The sequence below is a fragment of the Papaver somniferum genome, unplaced genomic scaffold (assembly GCF_003573695.1).
Source record: "Papaver somniferum cultivar HN1 unplaced genomic scaffold, ASM357369v1 unplaced-scaffold_18, whole genome shotgun sequence".
NCBI lineage: Eukaryota > Viridiplantae > Streptophyta > Magnoliopsida > Ranunculales > Papaveraceae > Papaver > Papaver somniferum.
The window spans coordinates 8,444,259-8,461,451 of NW_020627707.1; the positions used below are offsets into that span (position 1 = coordinate 8,444,259).

Here is a 17,193-nt window from a genome sequence, read left to right on the forward strand (position 1 = left end):
ACAGTCTGAGGTGCAGGATGAAACGGGCTTGCATATTGCTCTCTCTGCGTTGGATCAGGCCTCAAAAAAATCCAGAGATGTAATGATTCATGAGTGAAGCTCATTCCGGTGGAACTGGAACACAACAAATCAAAAGACAAGGCTCCAATTTGCTTAGGAATGAATAAACATCCTCGTCTCCCACTCCTCTACCTCTACTTGTTATAGATACAGTTTAGGGAGCAATTTTGATTTGGGAGGGACTGTAGTTTAAGCAATAAGTTAATCGAGAGTAATAAGTTGTTGTACATTTGCTTACTATCAGGCATTGCAGGCGCTGTTACAACTTCTGTAGTTATACACATCTTTAGGGACGCATCAAACTTATGTAGTGTTTTGACCAAGCGATCAACGGTTGTGTTTCCCGGATATAGTCGAATTTGGCAGACGTTGGAGATTACCGGATAGCAGGATTGGCAGATGTTGCCTCACCTCGAGTTTGATGTGATAATGAACTCAAGTTTAATGCGAAGGTTTTGGAGAACCTGCGTCTGTTTACTTGTTCTACTGTTAGGCGTAGGCTCACCTGATAGTGAAGGAATTATGGGTACATTCCATCAGCTACTTCACAGTGCCAACTTAATGAAGCATGTTGAATTCTAAATTTTGTAAGTTATGTGCTTATAAATTTTTCTGGAACACTTGGACGTTTGCTGCACCTTATCTATGTTTTTACTCGGAACTGGTTAGGCAGAAAGACAGGATCAGGCTATATGCTCCTAATTGCTCCAAATTTCACATGGATCTGGAGTTACTGGACTATTCTTTACAGATCTTCACTTCTTGTTATTGCTGGTCAACTTTAAAGGAAGATGGAATAGCTTCAATGTAAGGTTATACGTATTCATGTGCACCAATGTTGTCTCTGAAGCTACTTTGCAGAGTAGCCAAACCCATCTTGTAAGTCGCACAAATTTTGAGCAAAAAAAAAAACTCCGCAGTGAAGCTTCAAACATACATGCTCATGAATCACTAGTGTAATGACCAAACACTTGCAACAAAAATTAGTACAACTGCATCTTTACAACCTAATTCATTGCATCCTATCTTTCATTCATATGAATTTTCTGCACTCCAAACCAGTGTTTCTTGGAACATTTCAAGATGGAAAAGGATTTAACATAGCAGCTGGGGTCTCCTGGAGGTATGGGTTGCTCAGTTTCATTTCTAGGGCGAACAATAAAAACCAGACTAACTAATTTCAAAGCACTTCAGTATCTAAAAAGTAAGTAACAAATTTCTGGAGTAAGCAAAATTCTTCAGACAATCAAGAACGATACTGACATTACTATCATGGTTTGACACTAGACAAGCTTGAGAAGACTACATTAGATGATTTGTTCAACTACCTCTAAGTTCTCCTTTGACCTTAGGCAACTAAAGAAATACAAGAAGCCAAAGCCTCTTTCATTTGGTAACAGTCGGACTCAACCCTATTGGTCGGAGTCCAATAACAGAAAAATACTAGAGCATTGAATATTAGATGTGCAAAAATGAAAACAAGAGAGGAGAATACAAAGGTAATGGCGAAATCGAAGAAAACTACTCATCAAACAACCATTATAGCTCAGTCTACAGCGTTTATGCATAACATAAGATGAGTCCAGCGTTTATGCATAACATAAGATGAGTCCAGCGTTTATGCATAACATAAGATGAGTCCAAGCTAAAACAAATTTCATGAAAGGCATTCTAATATAGATGGCCTGACTAGTCACTAAACGCTCTTTTCTGAATACCTAACAGATAAATCCATCCGTATCTTTAAACCTACTGAATAACTGAACCACATCTTCACAGCAATATTTCTAGAAACTTGACATCATGTGAAGTATATACACAAATTTCAGAAAATCTATCCAAAAAGGTATCAGACAAAACAAACATCTGTAATTTATGACTATAACACAATCACCATTCAAAGACTTCCATACTTGATCCACACCATTATCAAGACAAATTAATCATAATCCTTTTGGCATCACCTAATTGGCTAATCCACATCATTGGGCGCAAACACAAGAGTTTCATGCTTTGCATTGCTTGCAACACTCAGTAAGGAGCAACAGGACACTACATAATTTACCAAGCATACAGAAAATTAAACCTGACACACCTAGCTAACATGAATTTTCAAGCAGAATCCCTAGAACATTAAAGAAAATTCACAACACATAAGAAACATCAACAACACAATGAAGGTTTGCATTACTAGTAAACAGGTTTTCATCCACAAACACATACAAATTTAAGAAAAAAGAAAACATAGAATTCATAGGGAATTTAAACCCAGATTCATATTGTATTTTGTATTACTAATATATCTACACCACCATTTCTTAATAAACCCTAACCTTAATTACCTCCTTACAACACTTCTTTAGGCGCAGGAACCTGAACTGCTTGAACAGGAGCCGAATCTGAAGAGATCTTAACATAACCCATCTTCTTAGGACTTTCATATTCAAAATCACTATCATCATCATCACTTTCTTCAGATCTAACAAATTCATACCTGTTTGTAATCAAAGACCAAGCCAAATACATAGTAGCAGCCGTCAAAGCACCACAACCAGCTCCAAAAAGAAGAGCCATCACAACGCTAAGAATATCCTTAGTCCTCTCACGAAGAGAACTCACACCAAACGTTTCATCAAAACTTTTATGGTTGTGGTTATGGAATCTACGGTGAATTCTTGGAATTCTTCTAGAAAACTCAAAATCTGGTTGACGCTGAACGAAGATCTCGAATGGCTGTTGAGGTAAATCTGGTAATTGCGGTTGTTGTAATTGGTGGTGGTGAGGATTGAATCGATTGATTTCAGTGAAGATTGTTACGAAATCTGTTGGGTTTTGATTTGGGAAATTAGGGTTTTCGAATTGGGTGGGTTTGAATGTTGAGATTGTGAAGGATGAGATGAAAAAGGTTTTGCAAGGATGGAAATGAACGCCTGGTCTTGCATAAGCTCCGATTGTGAGAGATAGGATGATGAGAGAAAGGAAGAGGAGATTGTGAGAAGAACCAGACGCCATTAGAGAGAGAGAGATTTATTTATTTTTTTGCAGCAGCAGAGAGGAAATGGGAATTGGATGAGATTTAGAATGAAACGAGAGAGGAAAGCTGAATTATAGGGGAATGAGGATTTGGGGGTATTAGTAGCGGGTTAACTCGGTACAAGGGTCAACGGTTTGTCCCGATCTTATAGAGTAGTATTATTGAAGAAGAGGAAGGATCCCCTCACTTTTATTTTCAAACCATCCGACTATTGAACGTTATTTTTGTGAATAAAAATCAAATGATTAATTTAATATTTGAAGAATATGTTTTTCTTACATAACTTTATGTTCTTTTCAAAAATTGGTGCATTCCGAAATGTATAATATCACCTGCTACTACTTTAATCGTTGAACATCGACGGATTTTTGGACGTTGAAATTAACATCGGAAGATGATGGTGTTATATATTTTTGAATTTCGGTAGGTATATCAAAATTTGCAAGAGAAACATATTCCAAAAAATTTAGCTTCAAATCTGTTACTATTTAGTTTTTATTCGTAAAAATGACATCCAATATGTGAGATAGTCTGAGGGGATTCTACCTCATTGAAAAATAAAAAAAATAAATTACAAAGAAATATAGTTATTCATGTTCACGTGTTTGGATACTAAAGGTACAAGTAAACTTTACAAAAGGTTACCTTTTTGGCTTTGGATCGGAAGTCACTTCATCGCCAAATTAATTGTTGGCTTTTCGAAAAATAAATTTTCCAGATATATCCAAACACCCTGGTTAAAATAAAACTAGATGACCGCTGATACGATGGGACGGCCGACCGAAGAAATCTAGTGAAAACGTGACTCAAAACTCGACAACCAATGCCCGCTTCAATTCTCTTAGCTCCAAATCTTAACCATAAAACAATGAAAACAAACAACAACATAAGAAATAATAATGTAAGTTGACAGCATTTCGAATACCACCACCACTGCCCTTATTTGTTGTTACCTTTTTTTTTAACAAGAATATAAAAAAATCAACATTCTTATATGACTTTTTAGACAACCTCAGGTACATCTTGATGTCATCTTAGACCTTCTTGCTCGACCTTTTGCTGAACCAGACTCCAAGCTTCTCGCAAATCCAAAAAATTAACTTTCTTAACCTTCTTGCTCGACCTTTTGCTGAACCAGACTCCAAGCTTCTCGCAAATCCAAAAAATTAACTTTCTTACCCCGCAAATCAATTTTTGTAGAAAAACTCCATTTATGCCCAATTTCAAGACCTAATCGAAAACCCCAGTCTTGTTCATGTTACTGGGTACGATGCCATCACTGCTACCATTAATCCCCAAAATCAAATTCAAACAATATTCATTATAGATCTCATGAAGAACCCCTCGAATTGTACCTATGACTGTAAAGACCCCCAATTTGTTGCTCTTGTACTGTGTAGAAAATTGATGTTGGTACCTCTTACATCACTGTTGCTTGAGATGATGTTGTTTGAATCGACAGCTAGTAACATTGAGAATCCTCATGTCTACATTGCTTACGGTTTAATCAATTTGATTGACAGAAGAAAGATACTTTGTTACAGATAGAACTCAGTCTTATATAGACTTGACACTTTACTCAATCTCTGAAACTCTCAATAGACTCGCACACGTTCACACAACACACTCACAACTCACATGCTCTCAAGTGGAATGTTAAGCCAACTTGAGATTGCACTTACAACTCACATGCTCTCACACAAACCAGCATATACCCTCTATCTGCACTAGAAGTATGAAGACCAAATGACAAAGGAGAAGCACAACAGCAGCTTGTTCAATAGTTGATGCAGTGATGGAAGTAACAACAACAGTTTCCAATGGTGCAGTGAAAGCATAAAGGGGGGGAGTCTGAGAAATGACCTTGCACAGTAGGACAGAGTTGTTGCATATCTTGAAAAACAGTATCACACTCAGTTGTGGCAGTAGTAGTTGCAGTAGAAAACTTTCGCAGGGAATAGAAGTTTGTTATCTATATTGGCAGTAGCTGCTGGAGTCGTTGATGCAGGAACAGTGACAGTGATAAATCAACATTCCCAAGAACCAGGAGCTCTACAAGATGAAGTTGTACATGGCAGCAACTTCTAGCAGGAAATATGACAAAAGATAGCTTTAGCAGCTGAGAAGTTGCAACTGTGCTCCTTACATTGTAAACCATAAGCAATTTATAGAGCTGCACTTGCCTCATTCGTATCACAAGAACTGCACACACTCACCGAGTCAGTAGTACCAAAATAAGCAATAAAACCATAAGACAACCTGCACACTGGTTGCATTGTGCCAGTAATGTGGATACACAACTGAGGTCTCTTCACCCTGCCAAACTCAATTTTAAAGGAATACCGTTCTTCCTTCAATCATTCACCAGCAAGTACTAACAGCAATATCGGATCATTCCAGTTATTTGCAGATTTTCAAGAATAGAATCCTTGTCGCAGAGATGAACAAATACGCTAGCAAGAATGTACTTCCAAAGTTGCACCATGCCGAAGATATGACCAAGCAGAAGATATGGTTGGTTTCTTCATAACCAACTGAAAAATAATGACAACTATGCTCGAAATCAATGAAAACACCAATAAGCAATCAAACTCAGCACTTGTATACAAGGAGCAGCTGGAAGAGTTGGTGTAACTGGTACAGTTGATGATGCATTAGACAGATCATGCAATAGCAATGAAAAAATGTACCAGCATATTTGGGAAGCAGTAGGTATTTTCTGAAAGAGATAAAGCCAAACCACAGTTTCATGACAAGCGCAACACAGCACCATGAGCATCATAAAGCAAATACACAAAGCCATACTTGTATTCCCCTTGGGCAGTTTTTGCAGCAGTGGACCGTGAAAGAAGCAAAGTTTTCAACTATATTATTATCCTTTGATTATTCTCCAGAAGGCCATAGCACTTTGGATTATTCACTCACATAGGAAATAAAAGTAAAAAGCACCATTGAAGATGAACTTCAACTGTTTTATTCAAAGAGCATGAAAAGTAGAACAACTACAGGTTGCACATTGAAGACATATGCAAGTTCAAAGCCAGGTTGCATACTGAATGCGTACAAGCTCAACAAAAAGAACTTCAATCTGTACTTAATGTAACTCAGCAACTCCAATTCGATGTTCAATTGCAGAAACACCATTAATAAAACGCAAGAATCTTCAACACATATGTGAGGACTGCCTTGAAGTAAGATATGAGACCAACAACTTCTCAATCTTCTGCTGAATCCAATCGGTGGAACGACTTTAAGTTTTCGCCCTAACTAGACCTTGGTGTATCGGACTAGAACGCGCTCAGACTATCTCGGCATCAGGAATCAAGAACAGCAGATCTTGATGAAGAAATTAGATGCAAAATACATGTTAATTATGATGTATAAAGCAGTTGAAGATGAAACTGGATGTAGTTGAGCAAGTGATGTAAAAATTGAAGACATGAGATTAAATCTAAAGTAATCTAAACATGAAATTGGAGATTACCAGCAGAGACTCAATTTTAGTTGATGAGGTAAGAGATTTCAATCCAAACACCAAACAGGAAATTGAAAAAACCAAGAGCTCAAACCCTAAAACTGAGTTTTAGATCTAAAATACATGCTTAATCTTGTTTGTTGACGTAGCAGGGGTATCAAACCAAATCAAAACCCTAATTCGTACCAGAAAACACCATTAATGGAGGTGGATGAAGAAAATTACCTACTAATGCTGTTGATGTAGATAGAAACACATAGACCCGTCAAATTAGTCGCAAATCTGAGATGATTCAATCAAATAAAGCTTCGAATTTCGGTTTACAGTAGCAGCAGCAGAAGATGATGGATTAATGGGGGTGATGATTGTTGAAGATGGAAGTAATGGTAGTTTTGATGAAGAAACATGCTAGGATCGGTACCCTCAGAAATGGATTTCTGAGTCTGATACCATAGTAACATTGAGAATCCTCATGTCTAAATTGCTTACGGTTTAATCAATTTCATTGATAGAAGAAAGATACTTTGTTACAGATAGAACTCAGTCTTATATAGACTCGACACTTTACTCAATCTCTGAAACTCTCAATAGACTCGCACACGTGCACACAACACACTCACAACTCACATGCTCTCACACTTTATGTTATTAAGAGCAAGAACCACCACAAACACTTTAAATCCACTGTTGTTGCTACTGTAGTTGATGTAGAATCGACCTCACTACTTCATGAACTGATGTCGTTGATGCTTACCGGAAAACCCCTAATCACAGATCTGAAACCCAATCTCTTAAACATAGTTGTTGAAAGGTAATTTGAAATAGAAATTAGGTCGATTAAATTGAGTTGCGTTGGAATTGGTGTCTGTTAATCTGTATGGTGGAAACGATGGTGGACAATCTGGTACCGGTGCTGATGGTGATGGAGGTAATGGTGGTGGACTGAATTTTCTGAGATGAAAAAAGATGGGGATTTTCTGGTTTTCTGAACCCAAATCGAAAAAAGAATGAAGAAGAAGGAAAAAAAGAAAAAACTAAAATTTGGAAGGTGGACGGGTTCAATCCCGTGACCTCTACCTCGATTTTTACAAAAACACCCTCAACAATAAAAAGATCTCCAACCTCTGTGTCCTTTTTTCTTTCCGCTAAATTTACGCGATTACCCTTCATTTTTCGGCTCATCTACGAAACATACTGTTTAAAAGAAAAGAAAAAATTAACTAGGCATGCGTCCTTTTTGAGATGTATTTTGGGATTTTTATTAATAGACAGACACCAACTCCCATATTTTCGTGTCAAATTGAAAAAAAAGTCATGCTTCAAAATGACACAAAATCACCATATATAGAGTATCCCTCACTTCGCTCGGTCGGTCTAATAAAAAAAAATCTGATAATAAATAAAAAGACTAATTTCGGCGATATCAACCAAAAGCGAATATGATTTGATATTTAGGTACGATTTAGTTGATGGCAAATACAACACCCGATAAACCTTTGTCCATCAATGACAATGTTTGTTATAAACCAGACGAGGCTTATGTTTTGTATGAAAATTGATAAAGGTATCTACGAAGGCGTCGAGCATACATTAAAAGAAGACATATAATAATATCATGACTTTGACCGACAGCGGTCCTAAGACAGTATTTTTGTGAGGAAGTTGGGAAGAATTGCAAATATTTTCCTTTTAATTTTTTTGCTCCACAATGTTTACAGCCTAAGATGTATGCATATTGCATTTATAACAGAGTGGTAGTTGTCATCGACAATCTTCGACTCGACTACCATGCAGTAGGTATTATAGGATGTCGATTTACTCCTTCGTACAAACATAAGAAAAGTAAATAAAAGCTAACCTAGTTATAGCATCACTACAAGAAACTTAATATATTGCAACACCCAATGGTTATGGCGTAAATCCATACTAGTGTCGCGACAACCTATGTAGCAAGAAGTCTATTGCGGCACCCAATCTTTATTGCTGCAGCAAGAGATTATACTTTTTTTGCCACTCTTTTCGTATTGTTGCTATAATTGTGTGGCAAAAATTTCATTTTGCAGCAGTAATTTATAACTTTTAACTGCAACTGAAAAGAACTGTGACTAGAAATTTGTTTTTGCAACACCTATATTAAAGTTGTGGCAATATACGGTGTAGCAATAGCTAGATTTTCTTGGAGTGCATCCACAATCACGTATAGAAATAGTTATCCTAAAAGAATAAATCTACCACTAGAAAATAGGATTTTTAGTGCACGTCACAATGAGGAATTGAAATCCTATTTTTGGGCGGAGTTTGACCCACACGTGAGGATTAAAACATGGTGCGGTACTATAAATTGAGCGGTTTTAATGGTGTTTGAAAGCTCACCTATATTTTAGGAGGTGTTTAAACACATCACGGTGGTCTTCATCTTCATGAAAATATGGTGGACTAGAAGATGCATCAGAAATCATAGCACCGCACTTTTTAATCGGTATGAGATCAATTTGGTATACACTTTGTATGATCGTTTATGGATACGAGATCAAGATAATACAACAACAAAGTGTTCACTTGACAATAGGTACGGTATAAAACCGAAACACTATAGGATCGATATCAAAGTGACTTGGATTAACGTACGTGTGTAATTTACGTAATTATAGTAACAATTATAATGCGTAAATAAAGTAAATGGAACAGAAGGATTTTGTTAATTAGGAAACCGCAAATCAATATGGTAGACTAGATACTTAGTTTCCTCAGTATCCCTACGCCTTCGACTTCTAGAGTCATGCACGTGAATCACCAATCATTTTGATCGTATTCCAAACAGTAAAGGATAAAGTTGTTTGGTAAGTACTCTATTCAATCTTGGTAATAAGATATTATGAGTCATTTGACAAAGGTTCTTCCGTTTAATCTAATAAACTCCTTTGTATGGTTAAATCAATCTAAACTTTGATTACCGAAATAACCATATTTTCAGATTTGCAATCAATCGATATAGAACACAAAAAGAGCAATTATAAAGTGATGCATGTCTCACGCAACTAGCCAATCAAGTCTATCAAAGATAAACACGATTCTAGCTGGATCCCAGACGATCAAATTTTGTGCACTAAATTCACAAGATACAAAAACTAATAAGAAAATCTTTGTCGTCTTCAAATATTCGTTTATCTTCAATTATAACCTGCACAATACAACTTGAATCCTCTTGTGATCAATCACACATAGAATGGAGTCTGTTAACAATGGATTATCACAAGATGTCTCTAGATCCGAAAATGGTTCTAAAGATCCCGTTGATACTTTGATCTAATTTGAGTGGGCCTTATATCAGAAGAGAAGGTTCTCAAGAATAAACAAACTGGGTGCAATCGAAGTTTCAACAACCGTTAGTCAATCAAATCAATAACCAAAAACTAAAATAATAATTCAATTATTTAGTTTCCCACCAACGGTACTCGTAGAGATTATTGATCCCACAAAAGACTTTAAACGAGCGGTCGTAAGAGATTTTTCCTAATTAGGGTATTTTCCTCTCCAAATAGACGTCTCCACTGGAAACAACACGAATGAAGTTTGCCTAGCTCTTAGGATAGTTTGCAAGCAATGCAAACTCAAGTATTTATAGACCAAGGTTGTTTGGACAACAAGGAAATTCCAAAAACGAAAATATTCTCAAGATATTCATTAAAGTACCTAATTTCGGTTTTCCTGTTTCCAATTAATTACCAAACCATATTCTCGAAGTCTCACTCAGAAAACTTTTATTATTAGTGTAGCACATTAACTAATAATATTTTCCATATAATATGCTTTAATTGCTTGTAATTAAAAGATATATTATGAAAATCGTAATTAAATGCTTTTCAATATTTAGTATGAGATCACTTTGAGTATCAAGAAATATCTTCTAACAATTAATGATGGGAGTTATGTATATGTTCAAATAATGTCGACATCTAGAAGTTTCTCAGCAAACCCTAATTTCAATCTTCACACAAATTAACATAAAGAGATATGTGAATATTGGAAAATCGGTTTTACTCCTTGGGATTGGTTCTACACGTTGCTTCCCAGGCGTAACTTGTGATTGGTTACACCTTACTTCCCGAGTTAGCTTGTGATCGGTTATACCTTGGTTCCCAAAAGTAGCTTGTGACCAATTACAACTAACTTCCCAAATTAATGATTCAAAATCAATGATACACACTCTGAAAAATATCTTCACGATGATAGAAAAGACGTTGATTACATGAATATAGTAACATAATAACTAAAAGAACTGAGTGAACAATTTTTCTCATGTGCAACTGAACTTACTCTTGCACTAGGAGAATCAAAGCTTCTAGACGACATGTGTTGTACGAAAGATGAAAATGATCAACTTGCTCTTGATTTAACTAACTTGAAAGGAGGACTAGACTCTCTCAAGATCACATCTTCGTTGAAGATTCAATTCTTAGAAGAGAATCTTAGTTAAAATCATTGATCAATAAAAATGGACTGAGCTTTTAAGAATATCAGCTTCAGACAAATACAATGTCTTCAAAATCTCATATGATTCTAAGATTAAGACATTTTCCGAACTTGTCAAAAGGCTAAAAGATGAAAATCAATCTTTAATGTCATAAAATCAACCGGTAGTATCCTATCCAGATAAATCCAAAAAGTATGATTTAACTTATTCCTCAAAAAGGAAAAAGGTTGACATTGAAGTCTCTCGAAAGAAATTTTCATCTTCTAAAGAAGCTTCTGTAGTCTATGATAATTCCAAAATGAACTGCTCACATCATAGTATTCCACGACATCACAAACATCATTACAAACGATGTTTTTATTGTGGAATTAAAGGTCACGTTTTAAGAGATTGTCAACAATCAGATTGTTCAAGTTCTAAAAGGAAAACTTCTAATCAAAGTTGTCAACAATCTAGGCTGCACTTTAGGTTGCATAAGTCCGAATTTTGAGGCTAGCTAGACTTTCTCTATTTCTAACGATTTCCAATATTACCTTGATCTACGATCAAAAGGGTAAGCACACATATAGGATTATCTGTGGGACGCATATTGGTTTAAAGTCTTCAATTGAGTTAAAGCAACTCTTAGGTTGTAAAGGACGTCAATTATGGGAATCAATTGCGCAGAGTCCTTCTAGGATTAAAGAGGTGTAAGGAGCGCGATTGTACCTTAATAGGTGTGATACTTAAAAGGGCTCAACTACATTCTAGTCTGAAGTTAATTGGTAGTAGGCTAGTGTCTGTAGCGGCTTAATGCAGTTTGGTGTTCAATCTGGCCTAGGTCTCGGGGTTTTTCTGCATTTTCGATTTCCTTGTTAACAAAACTTCTGGTGTCTATGTTATTTTATTTTCCGTATTATATTGTTTATCTTTATAATTGAAATATCACAGGTTGTACGTTAATCAATTATATATAGTAGATACATCCATCCTTGTTTTTTGGATACAACTTGATTGATTACTTGGGAAATTGATCTTTGAAATCATCCAAGTACTCTCACACGTAACAGATTAGTCTCTGTAAACTTTATGATTGTGAGAGAAAGAGATCACTCTGAATATTATTCCTTGATGGAGATTCATTAAGTTGAACTCTCAGAATTGTATTTAAGGTTGTCCATATAGATTGCTTAAGATATATTTTGTGGTGTATTTTGGTACTCCCGTGTTTTCAATTGGTGTCAGAGAAAGAAAACACGTTTAAGACCTAACAAGCATGTGTTTGAAGTAATCTAACTATATGGATATGAGTAAAATCTCAGTTAACGTGTCACCAACTCAGTTTATACCAAATCCTGAGTGTGTTATGAAAACCATCGATGATGATTTTGGTAGTGATCTGAAGAAGATAATCCAAAATATTTGTCATGAGAAACAACGATTGATAAGGAAAATCGATGGACTTCACTGTGAAGCTAACATTAAAGATTCGATCTTCGAGAAGATTTGAAAGGGATCCGGGATAAATTGGATGAACATATTCAAATTAATAAAAAGATTATTGCAGATACATACCATTCCAAGTATACTCTCGTTAAAACTCTTGGAATTTCAAACCCTGTTGAATCTTCCAATCTCTCTAAGGATTCGAGTGTTTCTCTTAATTCATGTCTAAATAATTATCGTCAGTATGGAAATATACGTGGCCTAGGCTTCATTAAAACCGATGCAACTCAGATTGGTTCAAAAGAATCTAATAATGTAACTTCAACAACCGTTGGCTCCTCTATGTTTTGTGATACTTTCAATCATTACCAACATACCTGTAAGCTCTTCAGGAATAAATTTAAGGTTGCTAGTAATCTTAACAAGAAAGCTAGAAAATTTTTCTCTAACCTCATGAGTCTTAAAAACCTAAATAAACGTTCCACCAGGAGAAATACTGTTAGTATGTGAGCTTTTGCTTTAAAATCAACTTCAAACTTTCAATGGTTGCTTGACAGAGGATGTAGCTGGCGTATGACAGGTGACCTTTCGTGGTTCGTGAATTTGAGCGACTTTAATGGAGAACCTGTAACATTTGGAGACAGGAGTTGTTGCTACATTAGCAAAAAGCGAACGATCAAACTTCCTAGTGTTCTGCAAATCTTCTTTCTTTTAGTCAAATTTGTGATAAAGGCCATAAAGTTATCTTCAATGCTGAAAGATGTGACATTGAAGATAAGTCTGGAAAAGTATTTTTTTGGGGTATACGTGGTAACAATAATTGTTATCTCTTGGAAATTCAATCTAATCTTTGTTGCAATCTGACAAAGGTGAAATCTACACATTTTTGGCATGAGCGTTTTGGTCACATCAATTTTTGTCTTCTTGGCAAGATCATTAACAAAGAACTTGTCAGAGGTGTACCCAAAATCAATGTTAAGATCGATGGTGTTTTTGGAGCTTGTCCAAATGATAAGCAAGTAAGATTTCCACATAAATCATCTCGAGAAATTACCACCAACGCTCCACTTGATTCAATTCATATGGATAACTTTGGACCCATTCAACAACCTACTGTTGGAGGGAAGAAATATGATTTGGTAATGGTTGATGATTACAGCAGATTCACTTGGTGGCGTTCTTGGTATACAAGAATGAGACCCTGAGTGAGTTAAAGATTGTTAATAGAATCCAAAATAAGCAAGGTCGCAGACTAAAGAAAATTAGGAGTAATCGGGAACTGAATTTAAGGATACTAAAGTGTTCGAATTCTGTGACCAACTGGGTGTTATTCAACAATATTCATGATTAAATATTTTCTGTGGTTGTAGTAATGAAGGTTCAAACTCTCGGATTTGTGAAGGATATTTTTTTTAGAATTAATAAAAAAAATATAAATATATACAATAAAATATTAACAATGGTGAGAGTTACTGGGGCTTAGGATTCGGCCAAATTCATTTCTTAAGGTTCAAATAATAATTCTTTTATCAATAATATCTCGAAAAATATATTAAATATATCGACTCTAATTTATTGCCAAGATTGATTCTTAAAATATTAGGTGTAAATGTTAAGCATGAGACATCAAATCATCTAAGCTAAGCATGACCCATCAAATCAAATCACAACTAATTAATTTAAATCATAATTTCAATTAAAATTAATGCAAAAGTCATGAAAAGAATTAAATATAATTACCCAAGTGTGAAATAAGACTTCCTCCATTGCCCCAGTGTTGGGATTTAGCTTCTTATATTAATCATAATCTCAAAATACATGTATGTTGCTCAAAAGTTGATTAAAATGATAAAAATGAGTAAAACAGTGAATGTACGACCCACAGAAGGCGTCAGAAAAAGAACGATAAGAGAAGGTGCTGCTGATATTTAGACTGCGCTGCGACCCACGATTGTGCGTCTTAGACACTAGTGATAAACGACTTCTCTCGCGAGTCCGTTCTTCGTGTTCTTGGTGTTCTTCATCAGCAGCAGCAGCATCAACAAAGTTTCATCAACTCTTGATTTCTGCTTCTATGGACCTCCTCTAGACCCCAAACTCTCGACAGCCCCTCTAATCGACCCAAAGAACCTTTATATACTCACATGCATCATCAAATCCCCCGCAATAACTCGTGAAAATCCTTCTTTACTCGGGAATATTTTTTTTCTTATTTCGGAGAATAATTTCCAAAAATAACTTCTTCACGCTCCAAATCTCTTCCAACACACTCCAAATCATGTTTTAATCACCCAAAGTGTTGCTGGAGCCATCAAACTCGATCGAAACACGTCCATAACTCTCAAAAACTCGTGTTTTTCTCCTCCCTGTACGTGTGTCTCTTTTTTGAGTTCGTGGCTTCCCTAGCCAATTCTAGCCATATTCGATCGAACCCGACACCCAAAATATCTTCCTTAGGCTTAATCACATCTTCCTGCCAAGTCTCAGCCATTTAATCTCCCTATAACACGTTAAAAAATTCGATCAAACTTCTGCCAGTTCTCATGCATGTTTTCCCGCCACTCCCCCTATCCAAACTGGGGGTGCGAATAGTAATTTTGGGGTGGAAATAGTAATTTTTCTGGATTCCTTCGGCACATTTCTGGGACGCTTCCGGTGCATTTCTGGGGTGCTTTAGTAATTTTCTCTGGGGTGTAAAACACTGCTTTTTGAGCCCATTTCGCCGCAAGGGCTTATTTCTCTAAAACTTCCTACAAAGACATAAAATAACACAATAAGTACAAAAACGGGCACTAACAGTATATACAAATGAGATATATTAGACACATAAATGGGTCTATCAAATACCCTCAAACTTATTATTTACTAGTCCCGAGCAAATCAAAACTACAAAATAAAATCCTAACTCACTTTCGCAGGCATCGTCGATTGCATTTAGCATATGCAATAAGCCTTTAAACCCCTAGGTGGCCCTAGTGGCCGAGTTATAGTCTCGGGAGGGCTTACCAGAGATATACCCACAAAATCATTACTCCAGACCCTAACTATCTATGAAAAATCTTGGAAAGCACTAAAGAACCTCCTTGGTTGGCATACTTATTAATTACAGGAGGAAGTACCCTGACGCGAAATTCCAATTGATATATACGAGTTTGCATTCAAGCATACTAAAATTCATATAAGTGACAGAGCTCTACTAAGATAGTTTCACGATGGACATCATACTCGGAGTCAGACTAATCACATGAAAAGATTAAGAAGATGGAAAAAGAAAAATGTAGATGGTTGAAAAGTGAAAGGTGTTTCCCATATCTGTCTGAAGGCCTCTGCCAAGGTGAACCTAACCTAAATGACTGAGATACATGTCTGACTAATATTAACACACTGGCATATACAAGGGAACCAGTGGTTAATAATCCTAACTCTAGGTCAACACAACTGGCATATACAAGGGTACCAGTGGTCGACTTTATTAAACACACATTTATTTAAGAACTAACAACATGATTGGACCTTGTGGACCGAAGCGCATGTTTCTTGTCAGCAGATTACATGGTGATTCCCGTGGATCCTGCATTCCACGCTTGTTTAGGCGACGGAGACAGGGAGAACACACACATATTTCTATCCAAGTGTTAGTATTTATTCCGATTGGTCTACTGGTCTGGTCTATTTTTTTTTTATTTTTTTTTATTTTTTGAAAAGGTAACTCAGTCACTCTATTTCACCCTAGAAAAGGTAACAACTTGAATCGTGTGCCCCACCAAATCACTTGAAATAAAAGAAAACTAAAAATAGAAAGTGAAAAGGACTCGACGAGATATGGCGAAACTATCATGTTAATTCTAACACCTGAGCTCTGTGCTTTTATGAATAGACTCTATAGATGTTTCCATCTAGTCAGATTGGTTCCTCAGCTCCTAAAACAAAAATGTTTCCATCCACTTAGATTGGTTAGTGCTATCCTTAATAGGCGTAAATTTCTAGGCTCTGGAGTTTATTTATTGCAACTAAAAAGTTTCTCCCATACCCCCAAACTTAAAATTAACATTGTCCTCAATGTTCTAAAGATGAAATTAAAAGCATGCACAAGGAGAGACAGTTATTATTTGAAGCAAAAGAGTGAAGGAAGGATATTACCGGGTTGCATGAGATTGGGTTACCTCCCAAGAAGTGCTAAGTTTATAGTCTTCAGCCAGATTAAGAAAGGTTTAATCACCTCGAATCATAAAGCAATAGCCGAAATAATTATGGGTTATCGAAACCAAATAGAGCTATCACAAGTAAAAGGAATCTGCAACAAGCCAAGAAAATGAACATGTACTGCATACCCTTATCTAGTTTCCTGATTAAGATACCTATGTCCCATTGTGGTTCAGGTTCAGGTTCTATGAAAGGATCTTGATAGAAAATTTTCATTGGATGCACTTCCTCATATCTAAGATCCAACAGTTCAGGTTGAAAAGTCTGGAAAAACTCAATTAAAAATAATAACAACCTGAATAATTGAGGATCCTTAAAGTCAATCAGATTTGACTTACACAGCTGACCACAAAGAGAGTGGTGGTCTTCCTTAAACAGACGTGTCGACCCTAATCTCCTAAAGTAATTAGGTTTAGTCTCAAAACTTAATAATTGACACATCTGAAATTTATATGTTCCCGCAATTGGTATAAAAGTTTTTGGTGGGAAAACAAATTCAAACTTGGTATTATTGCCTGAGCT

At 36.1% G+C, this 17,193-nt stretch overlaps 1 protein-coding gene and 1 long non-coding RNA gene across 2 annotated transcripts; both read right to left on the reverse strand.

The window, feature by feature from the left end:
- Nucleotides 1-2,406: 2,406 nt before the first annotated feature.
- On the reverse strand, nucleotides 2,407-3,072 carry LOC113338014. The gene has a single exon (XM_026583539.1). The coding sequence runs from the start codon at nucleotides 3,070-3,072 to the stop codon at nucleotides 2,407-2,409; it is 666 nt and encodes a 221-aa protein (XP_026439324.1).
- A 1,510-nt stretch (nucleotides 3,073-4,582) lies between these two features.
- On the reverse strand, nucleotides 4,583-7,654 carry LOC113338122. The gene is made up of 2 exons (XR_003354625.1): nucleotides 6,795-7,654; nucleotides 4,583-6,430 (listed from the first exon to the last, which is right to left on the reverse strand). It is a non-coding gene; the product is annotated as an uncharacterized LOC113338122 (long non-coding RNA).
- Nucleotides 7,655-17,193: the final 9,539 nt, after the last annotated feature.

Coding starts and splice junctions, on each gene's coding strand:
- LOC113338014 (XM_026583539.1), bottom strand. CDS start 3,072: ATGGCGTCTGGTTCTTCTCACAATCTCCTCTTCCTTTCTCTCATCATC.